Source organism: Ursus maritimus, unplaced genomic scaffold, assembly GCF_017311325.1.
Source record: "Ursus maritimus isolate PB19 unplaced genomic scaffold, ASM1731132v1 scaffold_16, whole genome shotgun sequence".
Classification (NCBI taxonomy): Eukaryota; Metazoa; Chordata; class Mammalia; order Carnivora; family Ursidae; genus Ursus; species Ursus maritimus.
Window position 1 is genome coordinate 2,384,825 of NW_024424008.1, and position 25,568 is coordinate 2,410,392.

The 25,568-nt window shown below is 46.7% G+C and overlaps 1 protein-coding gene across 10 annotated transcripts; it reads right to left on the reverse strand.

Annotated features, from left to right (window-relative positions):
* Positions 1-227: 227 nt before the first annotated feature.
* FHIP1B (FHF complex subunit HOOK interacting protein 1B) lies at positions 228-24,123 on the reverse strand. Of its 10 annotated transcripts, none has more exons than XM_040630716.1 (13): positions 24,002-24,056; positions 19,810-19,920; positions 13,478-13,785; positions 12,710-13,348; positions 12,202-12,360; positions 11,929-12,015; positions 11,521-11,721; positions 7,819-7,898; positions 7,411-7,616; positions 6,235-7,014; positions 3,534-3,712; positions 3,214-3,376; positions 228-750 (listed from the first exon to the last, which is right to left on the reverse strand). In XM_040630716.1, the coding sequence occupies exons 3-13, from the start codon at positions 13,613-13,615 to the stop codon at positions 389-391; spliced, it is 2,994 nt and encodes a 997-aa protein (XP_040486650.1). In that variant the 5' UTR covers positions 13,616-13,785; positions 19,810-19,920; positions 24,002-24,056; the 3' UTR covers positions 228-388. The 10 variants fall into 10 exon arrangements, with proteins under 10 accessions (XP_040486650.1, XP_040486654.1, XP_040486657.1 ...); XM_040630720.1 differs by lacking the exon at positions 24,002-24,056 and adding an exon at positions 20,346-20,453 and having other exon boundaries at positions 7,453-7,616; positions 11,554-11,721; XM_040630723.1 differs by lacking the exon at positions 24,002-24,056 and adding an exon at positions 20,346-20,453 and having other exon boundaries at positions 6,817-7,014; positions 11,554-11,721.
* Positions 24,124-25,568: the final 1,445 nt, after the last annotated feature.

A 25,568-nucleotide genomic window follows, 5' to 3' on the forward strand; every position in this document is an offset into this window, starting at 1 on the left:
TCCTGGGACCATGCTGCTTCTTTCTTCTGGGGGCTGGAGGACAGTCCCTACTTTTTTCCCTAGGCTCCATGACCCCCTCACTCTTTTAAGGGCATAAGAAGCACCCTGAAACCTCGGCACCAATGTCCTCACCAGAGAGAAAGTACCCCTGACCTCCCCATTTATGTACAACCTTCCTGGGGCCATAGCCCCAGAAAAAAGGGTGGGAAAGAAGAATGAGCACAGAATAGAGATTTCCCTTTTATACATATTGCAACAAGTTCTCCATAAAACATTCATTGGAAATAAATTAAAAAGTCCTCTTGCCACTGCCTCCAAACATAAAAAGGAGCCTACACCCCGGCCCCAGCCCAGGCCATTCGAGGCCCTGATTGTCCATGGAAGAAAGTTAAGGATTGAGGGGCCCGAAGCCTGAGACAGGAAGGCCAGATCCCTCCTCTGAAGTATCCAACAAGAAAGGTGAGGTGACAGCATGGGCCTGGGAGATGGCAGCCAACTCCTTGAGAAACTCAGGGAAAATGACTGCACAGTAGACCGCATTCTTGACTCGCAGAGCCTCACCTTGGCGCTCAGGGGCCCCACCCCGAGGGGGCAGAACCGGAGTTGAAGCCCCAGGGGAGCCCCCACCTAGGCCAAGTCCTGCGCCGTCTCTCCCAGGCTGAAGAACCAACTGTGCCGCCTGCCGGGCCCTGGTTGGACTGTGTGCATGCCGCAGGAGCAACTCCCCCAAGGACGGCCTCCGGCTCTTCACTGGGAATAAATGGGTATATTGGGGATTGTGAAGGTGCTGGGGTCAGGCACTCTCTCTCGGTCTGAGAGAGATGCCCCCCTCCCTGAGTTCATGGGCGCCTCAACTAGGACTCGAAAACCAAAATGCTACCTGCCCAGCCTTCTTCCCTCTACCCAGCCTCCCCACCCAGTCAACCATCACCCTCAGTCTTCTCAGTCAGTCAACACTTCAGCCACTTCATTCCCAACCAAGACCCCTTCTCCACACCCTCTCACCTGGAGGAACTCTCTTACTACTCCTCCCTTTCCAGTCGCTACTCTACCATCACTAAACGCCAACCACTTCTACATTCCCTCTGCCTGTCCAAAACACATGACCCACATCCTCTGCTCCTTCCATACCAACAGGGCCATATATGCAGTCACAGTTCAGGGGCTTTACCACTTGTCTCATACTCTACTACCCTTCCAAAATCTGTTCTCCTGTGCCACCACTTCACCTACCACCAGACCCTCTCCTATACCCACCAAAGCCATCCTCCTACTTCACACCAGCTTAGACAACTTCACCTCAGCTTAGACTCAAACGAACCATTTAAAATATTGCCCTCTCTCTGATTTTCTTCCTAGATTACTGGTTCTGGATCTTTGCCCAATATGTAGGGCCTAGACTCTAGGGATCTAGTCTCTAGACCATGCTACAGTTCCCATTCTCTATCTCAAACACTGGCTACAGAAATACGCCACACAGATCTACTAAATATCGCATTCAGAACCCTTCACAACCAGGCTCACATGCCCCCTCCAACCCTTTCTCCAAACTCTTTATACCTTCCCCTGCTTTTGCACCCACACCTATCTGTTCTTCCTGAAACCTTCCAGGATCTTTTCATGCTTCTGTAGCCCCCTCTACCTCGATTTTACTCTCCCTGCTGTTTACATCCTTGGCCTAATCTCATTACCCCCATCCCTCTGAGAAACCTCCTCTGATCTGCCATCCACTGACTTCCCATTTCACCACCTTTATCACACTGTATTGTAATAACTTGTGTATAGATCTTTTATCTCACACAGTAATCTGTGAGCTCAAGGGCTCGGGACTCTCATTTACCTCCACAGTGAACAAAGTACCACAGTGAACAAAGTACCTCACCCTCTGCACCTCGCAACTCCATGGATACATACCACTTCCTCCTTTGATCTATGGAAATAAGACACATTCACAGTGCTGTACCATGAGGAGATCATGCTAAAGAACATCAGCTGGGTTTTTGCAGCTGTATAGTAACCATTCTGGTACTGTCTTCCCAACCCACATCCCTCAAGATCCTCCATCTGACCCCTGCTCTCTTGCTCTTAGTATATTATTTTGCCTCCTACTTTGATTAGCAAATAAAGGACTTCAATTCCTGACCTCACCCTCTGCACCTCGCAACTCCATGGATACATACCACTTCCTCCTTTGATCTATCCTCATTTGCCTCAAAGAGGGGGGAAAAAAACCTTTTCCCATCAAGTTAATCCTGTCGTGGTGCACTGGATCCCACTACATCCACCACCTCTGGGACCTTGCTTTCTCACTTATGACACTTCTCTAGTCACTCTGTAGACTGATTGTCAGCTCTTATAAAGCAGAAGTCTCATCTTGCACCTTCCTGAGTCCCCTGTACCAAAGACAATGGCCAGCACATACGGCAAGTACTCAGACACTTGCTGATGGAAGATCTAGATTTAAAGCTGCATGCTCATATTTAACTCTTCCTTCCTCCTTGTACCCCACAATCATTCATCAAGCTCTGCCAATACTTCCTTCCCATTTGTACCTTACCCAATTCTTCCTGTTTCTTCTATTCTAATTCAAGCCTTGCTGGTCACAGCTATATGGTACTTTTTCCTGGCTCCCATTCACCTAGCACATGAACTAACATGGTTATCCCTCTACTCTCATATCTAAGAACCTCCAACGGGTTCTCACTGCCTAAAATATCAAAACTTCTACCCAGCCCAACTTCTAATCTGAGCACCTACTGCTCAGACCAAATCTTTCTAGTCTTACTACCAATGATTCCACCACCTTCTAAATCCCCTGCTCCAACTAAATAGTTCGTGCAGTCCCCTGGACAAAAGAACAAAGCCATCCCACTCCTTTGCCTACCCAAGTCCTAACTATCTCTCAAGGACCATGTCAAATACCATGCCCTTTCCCAAGCTGGAACAATACCTCAACCTGGAGACTACTCTCTGTCCCCTTGCCTATCCTCAATTCCTAGAGCAGTTTTTGCTGGTGCTGCTGATTTGGCTCTTAGTGGACATAACTGTATTTTATCCTGACTAGAGCCAGACGACAATCATCAAGACTCACTTTTCCGCAACTCCTCGGTTCATGGCACAAGACTTCACCCTTAATAAGAGCTCAATTAACTTGGGCTAATTAACTGTCTAGGGAAGGTTGGGAGAGGGGTGGAGTGGTGGGGTAGGCCTCACCTAGGGGATCGGAGCGGCGGGGGGCAGGTCCTGCTGCAGGGCCCTCGGCCCAGTCCAACTTGCCACGGGCAATGAGGTACTTCTTGGCTTTGGATAGCAGTGCTGGGAATTCCTCCTGGGAGGCCGCAAAGCTCTCAATTTTATTCTTCACAGAACCCAGCACCTATGAAGCACAACTTCATGACATTTTTGTGTGGCTCTAGACTGACAGTCCTTTCTAGTCCCACTGGGCCTGTTCCCAGCCCCCCCAGGGCCACTCCAGCTGCGGGCCTGGCCCACCACGGAGCCTGGACGCACCCATGCATGCATGCATCGCACACCTGCAGCAGGGACTTGACACTGGGCTGGAAGACCATGTTGGTGTTGAGCAGGAAAGAGCGGAGCAGGGGCTGGGGGTGACAGGCCAGCTGGGCCACCAGCCCCGTCAGCAGGAAGTTGACATAGACGGAGTTCTGCAGCATGTTCTCGAGTTTGGCAAAGAGCACAGCCATGAAGGGGCCTGGGAGGGGTGGGTACAAGGATACAAGGCCTGAACACAATGCACATCGCACTCATTCCTCCCAAAACCAAGAGACCCCCCACCACCACTAGATGAAAATTATTTGTAGGTCAGTCTCTGAGTATGTTTAAACATCCTGTGATCACCTACTCTGGATGAGATGAAATGGCAGACACCAGATGGACCCACAGGAGTCCAGATGCCAGCTTTACACACACTTAAGACGAAGAGCCAGATCATAGGCTCTGGAGTCTGACAGATCTGGTTTCAAATTCCAGCTTTATCTTTTACTAATTAAGTTACTGGATGAATCAAAATTCTCCAAGCATTAGTCTCCTACTTGGCAAAATAAAATATACCCACCTCACAGAATTATTAAAAGGATCAAAAAGATACTCTTAATAGCAGCTAACCCAAGGTCTAGCAAATTATAAGTATTCAGTAATAGCTATAAGCTACGTAACATCTCTCAATTTTTTAAAAAGCTTCACCCAAGGGGCAAAAAGAAGAAAGAACAAGCAAAAAAGTGATTGGGACCAAAAGAAGAATCAGATTACACAGAAGACACACTACACCTGGGTCAGAGGAAAGCAAGAATGAACTGTAGCAAAGACAAAAGTGACTACACAGGCCAACTTCTAGATAGGGGAGAAATCTCTAGAAACCCAAAGAAGAAATCAGCTCTGTTCAGGAACTAGGAACAAAGAAGGTAGAAGAGAATTTATAGAAAAAAAGAGTTTAGTTCAAAGCCAGAGAAAACTGATTCAGGGCAGACTCTTTGCTAGGTGAGAGGATAACAGAAGGAATTAGAATGATCACCAGGAGAACTGGCCTCAACTGAGCCAGATCACCAAGCATGAGGGCTCTAGAACCATCACAGTCTGTCTGACCAGGGATCTGTGAGGGAAAGGGATTATACCTAAGAACTGCACTATGAACTAAGACAGGAGAACAATGAAGGGAAAGAGACAGTGAATTCTGAACTATGAACTAAGACAGGAGAACAATGAAGGGAAAGGGACAGTGAATTCTCAAAAAGATCCTAGAACATTCTCCACTCCAGATGCATGACTAGCCTTAGCTCCAAACAACCCCAGCTTAACAGGGTCTCTAAGATACCCCATAACTTTGTCCTTCCGTTTCTCTCATTTCCTGAGACTCTCTTACAAGAGAAAATTCAAAAAGCTCAGATGAGTTTACAAAGAACAAAAGGTACACAGCTTCAATTAATGTTTCAAGAATGTGGTAAAACCTGCATACCACCTTCTAGTGGTATTGAGCAGGAAGGAGCAAAGCCTAAACAAATGGAAAGCCATTTTCTGTAGTCTGCAAGAGGGAGTTGTCAGGACTCTAGAGCAGGGAGCTGTCAACCCTCGGGCTGTGCAAGGAGGATGGCAGCATACCCCAGGCCCAATTAGGACATGGACTGATCAAGGCATGATACCTTGACTGCAAACAACCAGAAGATGGGTGGATATCTTGGTCAACTTGTATCTGCCGTGCACTCAAGAGATGAAAATCCTAGTAAAAAGCTACCATATGCTGAGTTCTCCCAATGCACCAAAATCACAGTAAGTGGTTTAAATGCATCAGTGACGTGAAGGGAAACTAATTCAAGGTATGTCTAGTCCAAAGCACTACACTGCTTCTCAGAGGTGGTTTTCTGCCCCCTAGAGTAAGGGGAGTAAGGACAAGAACCAGGTAAGAGCTGGGATGGTAGAGCTAGCTCTTAAAAACCAAAACCAAAGAGGAGTTAGCCCAGCCACTCAGGTCAGGTCTAGCTCCAAGGTCTTTGGAAAGACCAAAAGAACTCAGCTGGGGAGCTCAGGGCCACACTTTTGTCATTTGCCCTCAAAGAGGTATTTCACTCTATCTGCTTCAGTCCTTACTACTAACCATAAGACTTGAAGAAAGTCTTACTGGGTAGTCATAGCAACCAACAAGGTACAAGGACAGAGAACAGGAAAAATCTGAAATTGAGTCCTTATCTGAGGACACTGGGAGAAGAAAGGAGGCCAGGGCAGAGTAGGGGAAGAATACCAGAAGAACTGATCCTGGGCCACAGAAAAGTTGACAGGAGACCCGACACCCAGACAAACATGGGAACAGCATGGAACGGCATGGCTTACGGGAGCATCACATACAGGATAGCACGTATGTCCTCCATATATATCGTTCAGATATATTGTGTGACTCACCAGGAAACATCGAGCACAGAACACCCTGATCACAATCCCAGGAAATGGCCAGACTAGGGAAGAGGAGGAACGTGCACATAGGACACAGACGTACAAGGCTCAGACATAAATCAATACTCAAACCAGCACAAGCATGGAAGACGTACAGACAGACACAGAGACATAAGTACAATGTGGTATGTATCTGGAAGGGACCCAAGCAAAATGGATGAGCGAGGCAAGTACACAGAAATGACATGGCCAAGAAGTCTCAGATATTAGCACAAACATGTTGAGGACATGCAAAGAGTACACAAAGGAGAAGGCCTAGGCTAAGTAGCTTACCAGTGAAGGGCTGGCTTGGCAGCTGGTTGAGAGTCCGCAAAGGGCTGCTGAGGAAGGGGCCAGGGGGCTCAGGGGGACAGGTGAAGCTCTCATAAGCCTCCTCCTCCTCAAGAGGTAGTGGAGGCTCTAACGGGGGTTCTGAGCCAGCCCCCCCATTGCTCAATGCCACCTCCAGTTCCCGGAGCTCCTGCCCAAAGCCCTCTAGTCCTGCCATGCCCTCGGAGGTGCCCTCTGGCAGTTCCCCAGCTCCCTCCTGAGGCACCCGACGAACCTTCTTGGCCCCCTCAGGCCATGGTCCTGGCACCCCATTGAGCTGGGGAGGGGGCAGGAGGCCAGGGCCCTCACCTGCACTCCCAGCAAGCCCCCCACTCCCCAGCTCTTCCTCCTCCCCTTCCCCCACATTGTCCCTGTCCTCCTCAGGCAGTAGGCTGCGTTTCTTAGTCCGGGAGCCAACAGGACTGGGCTCAGGAGGGGGCCGCTCGCCATCATAGGGGGCAGACCAGGTACGGCAGGCTCGCACACAGCGGTCCACACCACGGCGTGCCTCACGCAGGTACTCCAGGTAATTGTCTTCCAGCTCACCAGGCTCCTCCACAGGGCTGGGCCTTCGGCCAGGGCTGGAGGCTGGGGATGCAGCAAGCCCTGGTGAGCGAGGGGCTGGAACTGGGGATTCCGAGCCACCCAGACTCTGCTGTCGCAGGAAGAGGGCCAGACGAGATGGTGTGGAGGGCCGGGGCACTGTCACCACAGAAGAGGAGTCAACACTTGGGCTTCCAGGGCCTACAGAGGGAAAAAACATAAGAGGGATCAAAGAGACAGAGGGCTAGGAGGAAGGATAAGACACCTACGGAGACTAATAGAGAAGGCAACGAAGCAACAAAGACATGTGACCTATTCAGGCAGCTCATTCTACACCCTCCTAATTAAGTTTTTTGGCATCCACCACCCCCTCTCACCACCCCCAACACTGAAGAAACAATGGAAAATAGAAACAATACAGGACTGGAATGAAGAGGAGCAGCTTTGCTCAGAAGCGAAATTTCGTTGGGAGAGTTAAGGATCCACCCTGCAAGACCCCTCATCACCCTCCCCAAAGATGGAACGCCAGTCATGGCCACCTCCCTCCCCAACCCTAGCCCCACCTTCTTGCTAGGCTCCCCAGAACCCAGGCCATACCCGTGGTGTCCTCCCTTCTCCCTGCCTCTCTGCTAGGCCCACCTCGTGCCCATGAGGCATGCTCTGGACGGGGTGGGCTAGGGGCACGATGCCGACAACAGCGTGGGATTAGGGAGAGAAACTTGTCCGCCGCTCGTCCATAAAGGTCCACATCACGTACAGCTGGCTTCTGGCTCAGCATCACATGGTTACATGGGACAAGATACCTGAAAAAGACAGCAAAAAAAGGACACAGGATAGATCAGGAAGGACAGGACCTGGGAGAACATCAAGCCAACGGAACTACATGACTAAGCCAGGCTCCAAGAGGAAACGCATGAGCAACCCCAATACAACCCATCGCCCATCAGTGCACAAGGCCTGGAGGGTTCAGGATCAGCCATCCCTCAGCCCTGCCCCCACAGGTACCTGAGAACCAGCTGCAGCAGGACATCCTCACAACTGAGGTTCAGTAGGGTCCTGAAGAGACTCAGAGAGACCATGCAGAGCTGGGGAGGTGGGGGAGGAGGGAGGGAGTCACCATAAGAGCTCTCTACCCTCCAAGATGTTTACCAAATGGGAACCCCCAGCCCCAGGCCCAACCAACCACTCCGAGAGTAACAATGTGCACAGGGCCTGGCACACAATAATTATTCAATTATTAAATAAATGCTCGTATGATCTTTATAGGCAAGACTTCACTGTTCAGACAGGAATGAAACGTGTCAGATTCTGTATTTCTACAGACCACACACATGTCAGCAGACTCTCTGGCTATATACACCTGTCAGAAGAGCCTCCACCACTACTTAATGGAATGAGTAGCCATGAAGAGAGACCCTAAGAAATACTGGGACTGAGTGAATGACTACCAGGAAAGAACAGCAATATAACTGAGTAAATCCCCGTCAGCGGAGACCATAGCAGCACAGTAACTAAATGCCTACCAACAAGAAGCCAGAGGGAACCTGGAAGAATCCCAGCTGGGAAGTGGGCAGGGCTGTGAAGAGGGAGTCTGAGTCACCTCTCCAACACTGGTGTATCTCTCAGAAGGTAGAAGAAAGAGAAGCTCAAGCACAGCTGACAGGAAAAGGAAAAAATAGGTGGATCCAGAATAGAGGAAACCATTTGTTTTAGAAAATAAGAAGGTGGTTCTTCTGTGGCTAGGCGAAGAACGGGGAAGAGAAGAGACATATGTAAGTACTCCCTCACTCTTCCAAATCCCCGCAGCACTTTCTTTCTACTTCTCTCATGGCAAGTATACCTGGAGCTCCCTGAAGACCAACTACTGGGTCTTAGGCCAGGGCACCACTGCCCAGTTTAGGGGCTCATCTGTTACTAAACGACTGCGGGAGGATTAAAAGTCAACTGCAGTGGGAAAGAGATGAGATAGCAGTTCACATTTTGGACAGCACAAATGTTCAGATTTACCTTAACTGACCATTAACTAGCAAGGTCACATTCACTGAAAGGTTGTGTGGTAAGTAGAAAAACGGCCCCACGAAGATGTCCAGGTCCTAATCTCCAGAACCTGTAAGTACTTCACCTTACATGACAAAAGGTATTTTGCAGATATGCTTATGGTTATGGAATCTAAGGTGGGCAGAGTAGTCTGTATTATCCAGATGGGCCCAATCAAATCACATGAGTCCTTAAAAACAGAGAACCTTTTCCAGCTGGGTCAGAAAGGAGGAGGAAAAGAAATCTGAAGCATGAGAGAAACTTGATCCATCACTGATGGCTTTGAGGATGGAAGGGGGCCACAAACCAAGGAATTTAGTTGGCCTCAGAATCTGGAAATGGTCCTCTGCTGACAGCTGGCAAGAAAAAGGGAATCTTAGTCCTACAACTGCAAGGAAACAAATTTTACCAACAATCCTACTGAGCAAGTAAATGGATTTACTCCTAGAGACTAGAAAAGAACACAGCCCCACCAAACATTTTGATTTTAGCCTGATGAGATTCATGTAATACGTATAATGTACAGAACTGCAAGATAATAAATTTGTGTTGTTTTAAGCCACTATGTTTGTGGCAATTTGTTATGACAGCAATAGGAAATTAAAACAGACAGTCAGGTACGCAGACAGACAAGCTAGCATGATTCACTTTAAGCCACAAAAGACAAGCTTAAAGAAGTTCAAGGTCAGGGCAACAGAATTATGCCTAAAAAGGCCAAACAATGGAAAGGAAAGCAATTGCATGTTTAACATAGGCATCCTGAAATCAGAAGTGATCTGGCTCCTCCTAAGAAGCAGGAACCAAAAAGAAATAGCCCAAGAACATCAAGGCCCCTGAAACCAGAGGACCAAATACAAGACTAATAGAAACAAATGCTAAAGACTAAAGACAATGAGAGAGAGTTAAAGAAGTGAGGATAAAATTAAGGAAAAAGCAAGATGGATAGAGCCTGGCACAGGAAAAAAAAAAATCAACCTCAAGAAGGAAATCAATGGTCCCGAAACACGAACAAGACATGTCATCAGACCAAACAGATATAAGACCGTGGTTTAACTTTGGCATAATGACAAATAAACCTTTTTGGGTATCTTTATAAAATTAAAGCTTTAACACCTATTCCCTATTGATTTTTACCAAATACTTAATCCAGGCATGTATCACAATTACTTTTTGGAATATTGTAAAGATTCACATGCCCTATGTGTTAGATAGAATTCAAGAGAGCTACGGCAGAGCCTAGAATATGTTGTCGCTGTTGCCGTTTTCAAATTCTGAAGTGTGCACCTGGTTTAGAAACACTGGTCTCATCAGAGTCAGTATGGAATATCTCATCCATACCCTTAGTTATTCAGATACCCTTCATATACCCTTAGTTATTCTATACCCTTCCGTTATTCATAGCTCTCCCGAAACCTCACCTACCACAAGGCTGACTACAGGTATCTCGAGGAATCTCAATTACCTTGAACAGTTTTCCATAACCTTTAGTAATCCAAGAACTTCTATTTTAAACACAAGGACCTAGGGAATTTCAATTATTTGTAATAAGGAAATAAAAATGGTTCCAGAGCCAAATAAATGCCATAAAATCCATGATCAAACAAATGCTTTATTCCCCTATAAAGACTTTGGGTCTTTATTACTTGGAAACTACTTACTCCTATTTCATACATATTTCTACTGGTTAAAATGCTGGTGATGGGTATTAAGGAGGGCACATATTGCATGGTGCACTGGGTGTTATACGCCAGTAATAAATCATGGAACTTTAAAAAAATAAATTAATTTTTAAAAAAATCCAAACTTCCTACCCTTGTCTACAAGGCCATGCACGATCTGAATCTTACCTACCTCTCAACTTTCATCTCATTTTCTTCTCCCCCTTGCTCACTACACCTCCATTCATACTGATCTTTCATTTCCTCAAATACATTCAGCTCACCCCCATCCCATATCCTTTACATGTTGCTCCCTCTGCCCACTCTTCTTCTACTTGTTCTTCAATAGGCAAACTCCCTCATGACCTTTAGGTCTTAGCTCAATGTCACCTCCTCAGAGAGGTTCTGACCACCCTATTATTTTCTGGTTTCGTTTTTTAGTTTTTTCATAACAATGATCGCAATTTTCTATTATTTTATTAATGGGTTTGTGTGTCTCTAAAGGAAGCTCCATGAAGTCAGCAACCACGTCTATCCCGTTTACGATTTATCCTTAGTGCAAGAAAACAGTAAGACATGTAGTGAACATTCAGTATAAACGTTCAGGAAAAGGGAATGTTTAAGTAGGTAGGTGGGCGGATGGCTGCCCCGAGTTATAGCAGTTCAAATGCAGCCAATCCAAAGGGGAGAAAAGCTAAGCATACCCGTAGCAGCAGGATCACCCACAGCAGGCCACAGCTAAAGAGAACCTCAGGCCAATGCTATAAGTACAGCACAATGGCAAAACCTCTAGTCATAATGAACAGTCAGTTATCCAGAAAAAGTAACTGTGCTCTAGATTCATACATTACAAAAGCAAGGGAGTAGATTAAAGTCTGTACCCAAAATGGTCAAAAAGTTTAATACTGGAAAATAAATGCCACCTAACTTTGAAGTGATTACTGGAGACAAAGGCCAAAGAAGGGCAGGAACACCCTCCCAGAACAAAGGGCAGAGAGAGAAGATGGCTCACCCAGGTAAGCCAGGACAGAGGTAGGGGCCATACCCGGGAGTTGCTGCCAATACGGGCAACGAGGGTGTCAAGGATGGTGTGGGTGTCATGCCGGTGTAACAGCAGAAATCGCAGGAAGGTACGGAGCAAAGCAGGCTCTGAGATACTCCGTAGGAAAAGTTCCAGATAGGCGGTACTGGCGATCATCTCCTCCACAGAGGTCTGGACGAAGGGAAGGGAAAGTTTGGAAATTTAAGGCTTCCCAGCACATATACTGAGTCATTTTCCCTGAGTTCTAAGGAGGAAGCAGGAGCAGACAGGGAAAAAGGGAGGAGTACCCAGCCCACTGCCTCCCACATTGGCCCTGGCATGTAGGTCACCACCCCTCAGCCTAATACCCTAATCTGCCTTGCCACCCATAACTCTCACCTTGTGCAGGGCAGGGCCCATGACAGGCACCAGAAACCCATTATGGATATAATCAACTAGCTGCTTCTGCACCAAAGGGTGAGCCACCTGTAGGGGTGCAAGAGAGAGGGAGGAGGAATGTGAGGTAGCCACTGTCTGGAAGGGAGTAGAATGGTACAAGCAGGCACCCTACCACCAAGATGGCGGAATAGCAGAAATCCAGGGACTGTGCCCCCTTCCCCTCATCTCCCCAGAATGACCAAAGACCAGACCTCCTGGGAACCCCAGTCCCACCTGAATGACTGCATTGCAGAATTCTAGGGAACTCATGAACAGCGCAAGGGCTGGCACGCCCAGCCAGTCCTCCCGTCGCAGGCAGTGCCAGTCATCCCCTGGAACCTCAATCTTTCGGGGCAGTGAGGAGTACAGGGCACTCAGCCCTGTGGCCAGCACCTGGGGGTCATCCCCAAGGACAGGTTACCAAAAGCTCAGACAATATAAGAAAAGGGGAGTTATTAACCCAGAGTTTTGACAGGAGTAGAAGAAAGAGCTATTCCCAAAGCAGATATTTAATTACTAAATGTGCCAGGACATCACCTGGGGACACTGGCCCATGAAGAGCCTTAGTATCCACCTAGGCCCATGTTTCATCCCCACCCCAAATCCAAGTACTGCTTTCAAACCTAGGGAGCTACTACCTAAAGGAGGACCTCGTACATAGCCCCTCCACATCTTCTAGACAGCAAGGTGCTGTCAAGTGTCTACACACCATACCCCACCCCCCATCCCAGGAGGTGCTGACCGGGCAGAAGTAAGAGTGATCTGCAATGTAGCGGCCCACAGTGGGACTCCCAGCTGAGAGAGCCATGAGCAGGAGTAGGGCGTCACGAGCCTGCTGGCCCAGGGTGCCCTCTCGATGGACGAAGGGAACGAGGCGAGAAAAGAGGAGAAGACGGGGGGCAGCTCCAGGCTCAGGAGGTGGCTGTAGGAAGAACTCAAGCAGTGAAGGCTCCCGGGCCAGACACACACACAGCTGGCTGAGAAGTAGCACCAGGCCTTCATCCAGTACTGGGCTACTGGGCACAGGACGGCCACAGGCATCCAGCAAGGTCAGCAGAGCCTCACGAACTGGACTATGTCGCAAGAGTGGCTGGCGGGCTTCGCTCACTAGCATCTCAAACAGCTTCAGTTGCTCAGCTCGCCGTTCCTCAACCCCATCCCCAAGCTCATCCCACTGAAGCTGCCATGCCAACACACGGGTTAGCAGGTCCTCACGCAGAGCGAACTCCAGCAAGGGCCCAGGGGCTGTGGGGGCTGAGGGAACGGCACGATCTTCTACCAGCAGTGTCAACATCTGGTAAGTGTGGTTGCGCACAGCACTGAGATCATCTGCACCCCCAGGAGCTGCCCGAGGGCCTTGCCGCTCCAGGATTCGCACCACCTGGAGAAACAAGACAGAAGACGGCAGGAATCTAAGATGATATGATGACTAAGTGGGATTGTGAGAGATCACAGAAGGTTGGAAGGACTCAAAAAGCCAGATCAGGCCATTTAGCATAGCATCTCCTACCTGGGACCAGTGATTCTTGAAGACCATGAGGCAGGTCTCAGGGTCAGCCATGACAGGGGTCTGCAGACTGGCCCCCTGAGGTGCACGGTGCCCAGGGCCACGGGAGGCCAGTCTGCTCAGCCAGTTCATCCTCTCCATGAGGCAGGCTGGGCAGGGCCAGTGGCCAGAGGGCCACACTCTGAGAATCTGCCAGCTGGAGGCTTTCTCCACTTGTGTCTCTAGTCTGCTTCATCCGGTCTGCAGGAGCCAGTAGCTGGCCATGGAGCCAAAAGCTACACCAGGCTGGAGCAGTGAGCCCAGAGGCAAATCTAATTCAAAGAAAGAGAAAGGAAGAGATCAACAGGAGTTTGCCTCTCTCCACTCCCCAACAGGAAGAACCCAGAGCCACCAATCCACTGAAAATTCCACTCACACTGCACACATACAGCACCTTAAATGTAATGTGCTTAAAACACATGTGTTTAGAACTCATTTCTACCACCCCACCTGTTACTCGTCCAGCCTTCTCCATCTCAAGAAATGATACCAACATTCACCTACATGCTCAGACCTAAAACTGGGGCATCATCCTTATTTCTTCTTTTCCTTAATTCCAATATCCAGTTCATCAGCAGACCTTATCACCTATATCCTCAAAGCATGTCTTACTATTGCAAAAGCTTCCTATCTGGTCTCCATGCTTCCAGTGTTGCCTCCCACCCCCCTCCCCTGACAGGTAGTTTAGTTTAGTTTAGTTAGTTAGTTAGTAGGCTCCATGCTCAGGGTGGAGCCCAACGCAGGGCTTGAACTGACGACCCTGAGATCAAGACCTGAGCTGAGATCAAGAGTCGATGCTTAACACCCAGGCGCCACAGAGCAGTATTTGTAAAACCTAAATTATGTTACGTCTCTCCTCTGCTGAGTACCCTCCGATGATCTCCCGCCGCACTAGTAATAACCCAAATCCCTTACCTTGGCCTCTCGGGCACGATATGATGTAATCTGTATTAACTGCCTACCATCCTCCTCCTCACTCATACTTTACTCACACAGGCCTTCCTGAGTACTTTCTATTCTCTCTGCCTGGAGTGTTCTTCCCCTGATCTTCACATTGTTCCCATCACTCCATTCTTCTTGAATGCCATCTCCTCGAGAGGCCTTACTTAATTCTATCTTAAAAGCACATCTTCCCACCTTCACTCTCTAGCTTCCTAATCTTAGTTTCTTCTTAACAGGTTTCACTACCTAAAGATACGTATTTGCTTATTTATTTGTCTAGCTTCCCCACCAGAATGCAAGCTCACTGAGGGCTAGGTTTATCTGTTTTATTTACTGTTCTATCCCCAGTACCTAGAGCAATACCTAGGGACTCAGTAAGTACTTGCTGAATGTATAAATGCTTAAGTGAATGAATGAATGAATAAACAAATGAATGAATGATCAAGAAACCCAAATTGAGGTGCCTGGGTGGCTGAGTCGGTTAAGCACCTGCCTTCGGCTCAGGTCATGATCCCAGGAGCCCCACGTTGGGTTCCCTGCTCAGCGGGGAGTCTACTTCTCCCTCTCCCTCTGCACCTCTCTCCCTTCTCCCTGTGCACCTCTCTCTTCACATGCGTGCTCTCTCTCACTCAAATAAATAAATAAAATCTTAAAAAAAAGAAAAAAGAAAAGAAAAGAAAAGAAAAGAAAAGAAAAGAAAAGAAAAGAAAAGAAATCCAATCTTGGGGTGCCTAGCTGGCTCGGTCAGTAGAGCATGCAACTTTTCATCTAAGGGTTGTGAGCTGGACGTCCACATTGGGTGTAGAGATTACTTTAAAAAATAAAATCTTTAAAAAAAGGGGGGGGGAAAGAAAAAAAAAGAAAGAAACCCAGTCTTGATCTGACTCCAGCCACCTGGGACTACTGAGGAAGAAATTTTTTTTCTACCAATCACAGTCCCTTCCTAGAAGCCCACCCAGTAGGAAATAACCCAACAGACCTTAACTAGCTGAATACACACATAAGAGGTGAAAATCAGAGCAAAACAAAACAGGAGAACAATTTTCATTCCAGCAAAGAACACAGGGACAAATTTCCATATACACACATATACCCCACTCCCGCCAGATATATCTAACACTCACTCTTAGCGACATGACATGACGTCCTCACTAAAGAAAGGGGGAAAAGTACCAAAACAGCTGCTGGCCTAGACCATCGCTCCTTCTCCATCACACCCCTCACCCCCTCAGCATTATTATCTCTCCCAAGTACAAAAACTTCAGAGGAAAGGTGTGGTTCAGTTGTCCTTCCTCTTTAAGCTCAACAAAGACTGAAGGAACTCAGAGACCTGGCACCAGCCCCACACTTTGCCCTCGGGTTATGTTAACACCATTCCCTTCCACCCAGATACTCTCTCTGACCATTACTAACTCACAATTGAAGGAAGGTAGCAACTAGGCTTAAGGAAACCTATAGACAAGAGACAGCCCTCTAATAAAGGGCAGGGCCAATCCTAAACAGCAGGCAGGGTTCACTCACTGATTAATAACTCAAGTACATCCAGGGGCGCCTGGGTGGCACAGCAGTTAAGCATCTGGCTTCGGCTCAGGGAGTGATCCCCGCGTTATGGGATCGAGCCCCATGTCAGGCTCCTCCGCTATGAGCCTGCTTCTTCCTCTCCCACTCCCCCTGCTTGTGTTCCCTCTCTCGCTGGCTGTCTATCTCTGTCAAATAAATAAATAAAATCTTTAAAAAAAAAAATAACTCAAGTACATCCATACTGATAAAGTACTAAGTACTCTGCTAAGTAATCAATGGAAATAGGAAGACAGATAAAAACAGTTGGATGGGGAGCATGAATAAAAACTCCAAAGAATATTATAAACAGAGGTATTCACAAGAGTTACAGGGACATGAAAGAAAGCAACTAATTCTGCCTGACAGATTGTAACAGGATTCCAGAAAAGAGGTGATGTCTGATTTAAGTCTTTAGCAATGAGATACTGGCCACAAAGAGAGCCAAGGGAAAGGCCTTCATATTAAAAACAGTAACAAAAATATGGCACTGTGAAAGCACATGACAAATCGGAAAATCAGTTCCAAGTTTGGGTGGCCTAATCACAGAGTACTTAGAGAAGAAAAAAACATTGAGTTGAAGGGTAAATATGGATGAAGGTTATAATTACCACTGAGTATCATGCTAACAAGTTTAGGTTTTATCTATTGACACTCTGGAAACAAAGGAGGTTTTTAGACAAGGAAATGACAAGATCAAATTTGCTTTTAAAAAGATGTCAGATAGCAGTCGAAGGTGGAGCAGAGAGAGGCAGATGACAGATGAACTAAGGTGATAAGAGCAAGATTTGAAATGATAAATCTGAGATTAACCTTTATCTTAGCATGTCCCAGGTGATAATGAAATTATTTACACCTGTAATGTATCGCCAATAATAGCAAGGTCCTTCAGAAGGGACCATATCATTCACTCTTCTTTGCAATTACAGTGCCAACACAGTGCCTGGAATTCAAAAATGCTTGTGGAACTGAATGCTAAATTAAAAATAATTATAGTTAACATATATTGAGCACTTACTACATGCCAGGCTCTACGCTAAGCATTGTATGTAGTAGCTCATTTAAATCCCATAAAAACTCTAGGTGTACTAGTATCTCCTTTTCACACATGAAAAAACCAAAACCTACAAAGGTTAAATACACTGTCAAAGTTAGCCAGCTGGTAGTAGCAAAACTGGGATGCAAATGCAGATAATCTGCATCCACTTAACTTGAAGAAACAAGACCCGACAAATGTATGGAGGATAAGAGAAGACCCTAATATGAAGTATAGGAGATTCAGTAAAAGATAATGCCTTTAATAGGTGAGGAGCACATAACAAAGGTGTTTTAGAAAAGAGGATGAATAAGCTAAGCTTTGAGACATGTTACGCTTTGAGACACCTATAGGATATCCATGATGTCCAGAAAGCAAACGGAAATATACTTGAGCTCAAGAGTAAAATCAAGACTAGAGATATATATCCAGGAGTCAACAGCTTATAGGTGGTAGACGAAGCTACAGAGATGGATGAGATCATCCAAAGACAACAGCGGATCTTGAAAGGACCTGAGGGTGACATCCTGGGAAAACCAGAAAGTAGGAAAGCGAAGAAGGAGTGTCTTTGAGGACTGTGAAGGTAGCCAGAAATGGAAGGAAAAACCAAGAAATACTGATAATTTAGAAATCAAGGAAAGGAAGTTTCAAGAAGTAGAGATTGCCATAATGTATAGTCTACAGAGAGACTAAGTAGAATGAAGATTAAAAATGATCAGTCAGTTTTAGCAACCAAGTTTTAGATAAACTTAGGAAAGTAATTAAAGAATGACTTCTTAAGAGCCAAAGAAGTGTAAGATGCAATACAGGAAAGTCAGTGACATAGGGAAGGATGAAAATAGGGCAATAGCTTAAAGAAACTAGGAGGGCAGGGTGGTGAGGAGTCAAGAGAAAGAGTTTTTATCCTTTGGTTGTTTTATTTTAGGATGGAGAGCCTCAAGTATGTCTGTCAAGTGAGGAAAAGAAGTATGAAGAAAGTCACATTGTGGATAAATAAGGTGGGGATAGCTGACAGAAAAATCAGATGTAGGACTAGTCTGAGAAAAAGAGGTATACCACTTTTTCTGAGAAAGGAGGAAAACAGTAATAAAGGATGGGTGCCAGGGGCGTCTGCCTTCGGCTCAGGGCGTGATCCCGGAGTTCTGGGATTGAGCCCCACATGAGGCTCCTCCGCTGGAAGCCTGCTTCTTCCTCTCCCACTCCCCCTGCTTGTGTTCCCTCTCTCGCTGGCTGTCTCTATCTCTGTCAAATGAATAAATAAAAAATCTTAAAAAAAAAAAAAAAAAAAAAAGGATGGGTGCCAGTTCAGGTAAATCGGAAATCTGAAACAGGGAAGCTAATATCTACCACCACTCTCCACTCACCTAACCTTCCCTCACTCACTCGCCCAAGAGAGTGGGGGTGGCGAAGAGAAGGAGAAGGTGGTAGAGCCACAGAACGGATGCTCAGTCTTTCACACATGCTTTCCTGTAAACCATCAAACAGTCATACACTCTAGTAGCTACCAGCAGCAGGAATGCACTAAAAACGGTACTGTCTGCCCAAGTCCTTAAGCACCGACTGGGGAAAGCAAAGCCAATAGGTGAGAATACTGGTTAAGAAAAGTCCCCTGCTACTAGGTCTCTCACTGCTAGGAGCCCTGGGAGACTGCATCCTCCCTTGCTGGTTTCCTTAAACTCTGCCCATGCCTTTGTATATACAGTCCCTTTATTAAATTCTTCCCAAACCAAATGTGTGCGATCTGCTTCCTGCAAGGACCCTAACTAAGTACAAGAGCAACTGGTTACAGAATGCTTTCTCAATCATATCTCATTTGAGGACTGAAAATAAATAGAGGCCCTAAGGTCAACTAAGAGTAACACAAAGTAGTAGGTAAAACAGGAGCTCCAGTTTGAATCTTAGTCCATCATGTTCCAGCTGTGTGGCCTTAAATAAATCACTTCACACATGGGAGCCTCAGTTTCCTTATCTATAAATTCCTGATGAAATAAGTTTTGTTACTGTTTTAAAAATTAAATAAAATAACCTATGGAGCACACCAGGCATATAAAGCAGGTGCTCTGTAAATAACATTTTCCTTTCTCCCTTCCCTCTCCTGATCCTATCTGACCTGCTCTGACACATCCATCCCTACCACCTCGCACTTACACTCTGGTGAGCTGAAGAAGGGCCAAGCATCCAGTCTCAGCAAAGTAAAGCCTTAACACATCCAAAACTAAAGTGCCTTCAGCTCCTAGAACTCAATTCCAAAGATTAACAACCAACTCCTACCTTGCAATATAACTGGGGTGCCCACTTCTGCTTCACTGCTTGACTAACAAAGGGCACTGCTCACAGACCCAAGAGGAATAGCCTCCAGGACCTTTCTTCATCCTCCCATCTCCAAGTCTTCTCAAAGACTTCAAAGAGAAGAGCCACACTGAAATCAGTGTCTCAGAGCACAAAAGCTAACGCTTACCCTGGGCCCCCTTCACATACTGCAAAAACACAAAAGAAGACCATAGCTTGGTGTTCCTGTCACCTACTTAAGCCTCTCTCATTCCCTGTTAACTGTGCAAAGTTCAAAACAAGGCAAAGAGAATAACAAGAAAAAGAGAATGGAATCACCACCCTATCACTGTGCCCTTTCCTCTCACTGCAAAGTCTAGAAAAAAGAGTAGACCCCTCTTCCCAGATTTACTTTCAGGCTCAGACACAGGGGAAAAGGGGGAAGAAAGAGCTGATCTTTCAGACCCACAAACAGCCAAGGTCAGTTACTCACCTTAGAGCACAAAATACAACCTTACAGGCACATTCAGCAAGGGTGTCCACCAAACTCAGAATAGCAGGCACAAGGCCGGAAGTGGCTCAGCCTTCCTTATGAACCTTTGCCCTGGGAGAGGCAAGAGAGGGAGGGAATTGAGAGCAGGGATACACCTGCAACACCTACAGCAGACAGGGAGAGCAGAAAACAACCTTTCAAGAACAGGTCCGTAAAGTCCTTAGGTTTCTCTCCCTACAATGGCTCTTCCTAGGCAAGATGACTGATTACTGACATAAGAGGCATGAATGAGCCATTACCCTAAATACTGAAAGTAGAAAGATCTGATTAAAACCTCATAGGAGTACAAAAGCGTAGGGTGGCAGGGGGAGACCTCACAGAAGCCTACTAACCTAGAGCTCAGCAGCTTACACATATCCTCCCTTCTTGTCCATCCCTCAGCCTACATGTATAAGACAAATGGGTTATCAATGTGTAGTTCCAACTCACTCCCTCCCCTCTCCCCAAGAACCTCTGCTTCTTGCAGAGAATCTCACCTGACTCCAGCACAGCCTTTACACAACATGAACCTCAAGTCACGGCGACTCCCCTTTACAGCAGTGAATCTCCATGTCACACATGGTTCTTTCTCCACCCCTCCTGGGTGATGATGACAAAGAAGATGTCAAAAGAGGAGGAGAGAATGAACCAGATCCTAAAGAACAAGGAAAGTTCACTGGGCAGAGAAGAAAAAGTATTCTTAGTAAGGGAACCAGCTATTACAAAGATCTCAAGGCTCAAAAAAGTAACATGTTTGTTAGGGAACTGTGAACAATTTATTCAAGCTAGAACACAAAGTAAGGAGTGGCAAGAGATGAGGCTGGAGAGGTGAGTTGAGGCCAAATGATGCCATATTAAGAAATTTGGATGTTGTCCTACAGAACACAAAGAGCCAAAAGTTTTTAAGCAGAGGAGCTCCATGATTACATTTGTATTTTTAGAAAGATCATTCTAGGGACAGACTAGAAAAGAGCAAGTCTGAAGGCAGGAGACTGTCAAGGGGTGGGGGGAATCCAGATGAGTGATGAGGAGGAAGTAAACTAAAGCTTTAACAGTTAAGATGTAGCCATGGAGACGAAGAGGAAAATAATTTAGAGGGAAACATACTAAGATTTTAGTGAGTGATTAAATGCAGGGGGTGAGGAGCAGAAAGAATGAAGAGGACACTGAAGTCCTTGCCTGGACCGAGATAGGACATGTGATATAACAGCACACTCTCAGAGCAAAGACACCGAGTGCTGTTTTGGACATATAAATTTGTAATACCTGTAATACCATATATCTATATGGTAGACCACCAAATATGTAAGACACAGGGAGAGACTATATTCCCATGATATGCTTTTGTATTTCACACTCTCTCTAATTAGAGAATTCTAATTTCTTTGAGAATTCCTTGAGACCTCAGAGGACCGTGTCTTATTTATCTTGTTATCTCGTAAAATGTAAGCTTCACAAGGACAAATTGCACACTGAAAAAGTATGTGCTGAATGAATAAATGAATTAATATATGAATGAATGAACTTGCTCTCCCAGCACTTAACAGAGTGCCTGGTGCATACCAGATGTGGAATAAATGGTTATATACAGCACTCCAAACATGTTTCTATCTACATCACCACCCTCATTTATGTTACTTCTCAGATCTACCACCAGGCTGTATGTCTAAGTCAAAATCCATTTTACTTACTTTACTTACTTCAACAGAGTTCAGTATATACCTTACCAAACCCAGTGCTTTCTCCAGAACACCCAAGAATTTGGACAGTCCCTAAGAACCCTCTGATGACTTGACTCATCCTACCACTATCACAATGTGACCCAGGTATTATGTATACCTGTTCCTATGTCATTGCCACAATATTAAACAAAACCACATCTCTATGTCACCCTCAAAGTTTCTTTAATCTCTTTTGGAACCACATTAATTACAAATCATAAAAAATGCTTTTTGCCAGTATAATGTCCTCCGAGTCATCACAACTCTTCCCATACCTAACGTGCCTTTTAGTCCACATGGCTTTCACTCTCCGCTATAAACCTTCTTTCCCCAAGTCACCCACTCTCAGGAAACCAAAGTTTGGGTTCAGCTTTGCCACTTTATCACTATGTGACCTCTGGTTTATGAATCTGATTCATCATCTATAACGTAAGAATTCCTGCCCTTGCCTACTTCACAAAGTATGTAAACTGAGTGAAATGTGAGATTGAATGAATGCTGTTCAAATGTCAGAAGTTATCTAGAATTAGTCTAAACACAGGCTTTGTCAACCACACCATCATCTCTCTAAATTTCTCCATTTCAGGGACCAGTAAAAATAATTTCTAAAAAAACTTAAAAACAGGCTTGTTATTTCTTATTTTGGCAAATAACACCATTTCTTTAAAACCCACCATCTACTGTCACCATTATTTCATCAGTCAGAAAGCACTTTAACACTAAAAGAATAGCATAATCTCAGAATGAACTTATCTTTATGAAAAATTCATGTTTTATATGTTATCTTTCTCTCCTTCCTCCTTGGATGTATGAAATCTGTATCATGGACTGGCAGTATCCTTGGCCCAGTGTTTAGGAATCACTGCTCCAAACCCTGTTATGACACATGTCAGTTCTACAGGGTTCTGCCCATAAGGGTAGGTGGTCAAAGGTTCCACTAGCATGAAAATGGGCCTCCAGAGGGAAGCAATGAAAACATAAAATGGGTCAGAACAGCTGGTCCTGAGGCTGAGACTCTAGAACAGAATGGCAACTTGGGCTTGGGCTGCCCCTAATTCTCAAGAGAACAGTCTGGACAGGAAAGGCCTAAATATCCCTGAGGTTGGGGAAGGTATCTGAGCTCTGTGGTCGACTGTCACTAGAGAGGAAAATTTAGTGGTGGGAAAGTGAAGTGTCTATTATAACTGAGTGCCAACCCAACTGTCTAGAACTTTTAAAATGTTCATGTAGTGTGGGTTGGCAGGGGGAAAGGGACCTGTAAAATACTAATAAAATGAACCAAAAATGTGTCATGGACAGAGAAATGAGTGCAAAGGGATAGCAGAAAACTTCTGGGGGCAGTAGAAACGTTCAGTATCTTGAAAGTGGTGATGGTTTCACAGATGTAAACATACGGCAAAACTCACGCACATTTTAAATATCAGCAGTTTATTGTATATAAATTTACCTCAATAATGTCGGATTTTTTTTTAACTGTAAGAAACTGAGACCAAAGTCATTCTGGTTGAGAGCCTAAATATAGTGTTGTATGTAACAAACCATGTGACTTTCATGAAAGTAGAATTAGCAAATGAAAATGGATAGTCCAATTTAGATGACAACCATCAGAGCCACGCTGCTCAGCATAGGTGAGAGCAGCCGTGGAGGGAGGTTGCCCAGAAGCATATGGAGACCAAACAAACAGGCTGTCACTGCCAAAAAAAAACCTCCATGAGAGGGACCATCTCCAAGTTTGGAGTCCCAAAGAGGAACTTGAGAAACCGGCAGTTTCAGTGATTACTCTGGTTGAAAACTAAGCCTCAAAGATAATTTTCATTATCGTAGTTATTACTGCCTGTGACGCCTTCATTCTTCTGTCCTCCAAAAGCCAAGTGCACAACACTTCCACCCAAGCTGTCCTACTCGGTCTGAAACTAGGCAGGACACTGGGCAGGACAGTCCATCGAAGGAGGCTCCAGAAACAACCTCAACCTTAACCAAGCTTCACAATCCTCATTCATCTTCGCTCATGCCCTAGCCTCAACTCCCTCGCCCATTTCCCACCAGCCCGCAGGCTCCCGCCTTTGCCCTTTACTCTCCCCTCCCCGCACAGGCCGTACCCCCTCACTCTGGTCCCAGGGTTGCCCTCACCCCTGCCCACAGGTGCCTCAGCCCCTCACTAAACCGTGTTCACAAGTCCCTTTCCCTAGGCCCCTCGAAAAGCATCCCTAGCCCCTCTTCTTGCCCAGCTCCTCACTTGCCCGCTCACCCTTAGGCTCTTGCGCTGCTCCCCTACCTTAGACACACACACCCAGCCCCCCACCACATGCCAGACCCTCACCCTGTCCGCTCATAACCAGTACAGTCACCAAATCCGGTGCCGTCATTCCCCAGTCCGTCAGCCCCTCACGCGCCTCCGCGGGCCCTGCGGCCCATACTTGCCGTTCACTCACAGAACCCAGACCCTGACCAGGCCCGATCGCCGCAGCCCTGCTAGGTGAGTTCAGGCCGCCGCCATCGCTCCTCAGGCGCACCAGCCGCGCCCCGCCCCGCGCCACACGCAACCCGCGCCCCCGCGCACCTCACGTAACCGCCCAGCGACGCACCGCTGGGCAGTGGCGTGCCAGCTCATTGGCTGGACCCGGCCAGAGCCGGAGCGTCGATGCTTGTTTCCTGGCAACGGCCGAGCGCCGGGGCGGGGCCGCCGACGGCATTCCGAGCAAGGAGTACCGCCTCTTCCCCGGGTCCCGCCCCTTCGTGCTGTAAACCCCGCCCTTTTAAGGACTCCAGCGTGTCATAGGGAAAGACTTCTGGGGAGGCGGAGGCCCGTAGGGCGGGGGCGGAGCCTGAGGAGGAAAGGTCGAACCAGAGGGCAGAAGGCAGGACCTAAGGAGGGACGCGACTTTAAGAGGCAGGGACAGACCAAGGGCGGGGCTTAGAAGACGGCTGAGGCGGGGAGACTAGAGTGGAGGGGCGGGGCCAATGGTCCTGGGCGGTGCTTAGGGTGGAAGAGTGGGCTGGACGGGGCGGAGCTAGCACGAAGGGTAGGTCTGAGGGGAGGAGTCAAGTAGGTGTGCGGGGCCTGTGGAAAAGCTGAGCCCAAGAGATGGCTGACTGCAAACAAACTAGGTCATTTTTGTCCCATCTGCGTGCATGACTTGGCCTGTACCCGGCCGATGACCGCCCCTTCCTAGCTTCCCCAGCACCTGCTGCCCGGTGATCCGCCTTGGACACCGTCTTGTTCAGTCACTCAAGGAACACGGAATAAGCACCTCCACACCAGGCCGGATTCCAGAGAGATCAATTAGAACCCATATCTGCCCTGCAAGACTTCAGCCCTTAAGCCAGACAATTGCAATATAGTGTAATAATTGCCACCAAGGAGCAGCACTTAGCATGGCTTGTGTGATGGAGGGAAAGAAGGCAAAGGGGTTTAGGGAAGCCTTCAGGAGTAAATGATGTCTGAGCAGAGAAACAAGCAAAGTATGGTAAACTAAGAGAAATGAAAGTTTCAGATCAGGTCTGTGGTTTAGTTCAAAGTATTGTACCAATGATAATTCCCTGGTTTTGATCATTGTACTCTGGTTATATAAGACGATAACAAGGGAACATGGCTAAGAAGTTTACGGGAACTTCCTGTACCTTTTTTGCAACTTTCTGCAAGTCTGAAATTCGTTTAAAATAAAAAGTATTTAAAAAGAAAAAGAAATGGAAGTTTCAGCCCAAAGGATCAGCCCATACCAAGGCAAGGAAGAATGAACAACAGGTGGGGAGGTGCTCTGAGAACTACAATCAGTACAGCATGTCTGGAGCACAGGCAACATGCAGAGGAAACACTAAGCGATGAGGCTGAAGACATGAACAGAGGTCAGGAACGGGAGATTTGTATGCCATGTAAAGGAGTTTAGATTTTATCCTTGGAATAACAGAGAACTATAAAGAATTTTATACATGGTCAAACGGATAAGGCCCAAACTGAAGTAGTAAAGTTACAGAGAAAGGACATGTGGACATGAAGGT

What these genes read in the sequence shown, in the direction of transcription:
- FHIP1B (XM_040630715.1), bottom strand. Translation starts at nt 13,615, where the DNA reads ATGGAGAGGATGAACTGGCTGAGCAGACTGGCCTCCCGTGGCCCTGGG. An exon ending in GAGAAGGGAGGACACCACGG is followed by an intron (nt 7,015 to 7,410) that starts GTATGGCCTGGG and finishes TTCCCTCTGTAG; the next exon opens with GCCCTGGAAGCCCAAGTGTT. An exon ending in GTGTCAAGTCCCTGCTGCAG is followed by an intron (nt 3,377 to 3,533) that starts GTGTGCGATGCA and finishes TGTGCTTCATAG; the next exon opens with GTGCTGGGTTCTGTGAAGAA.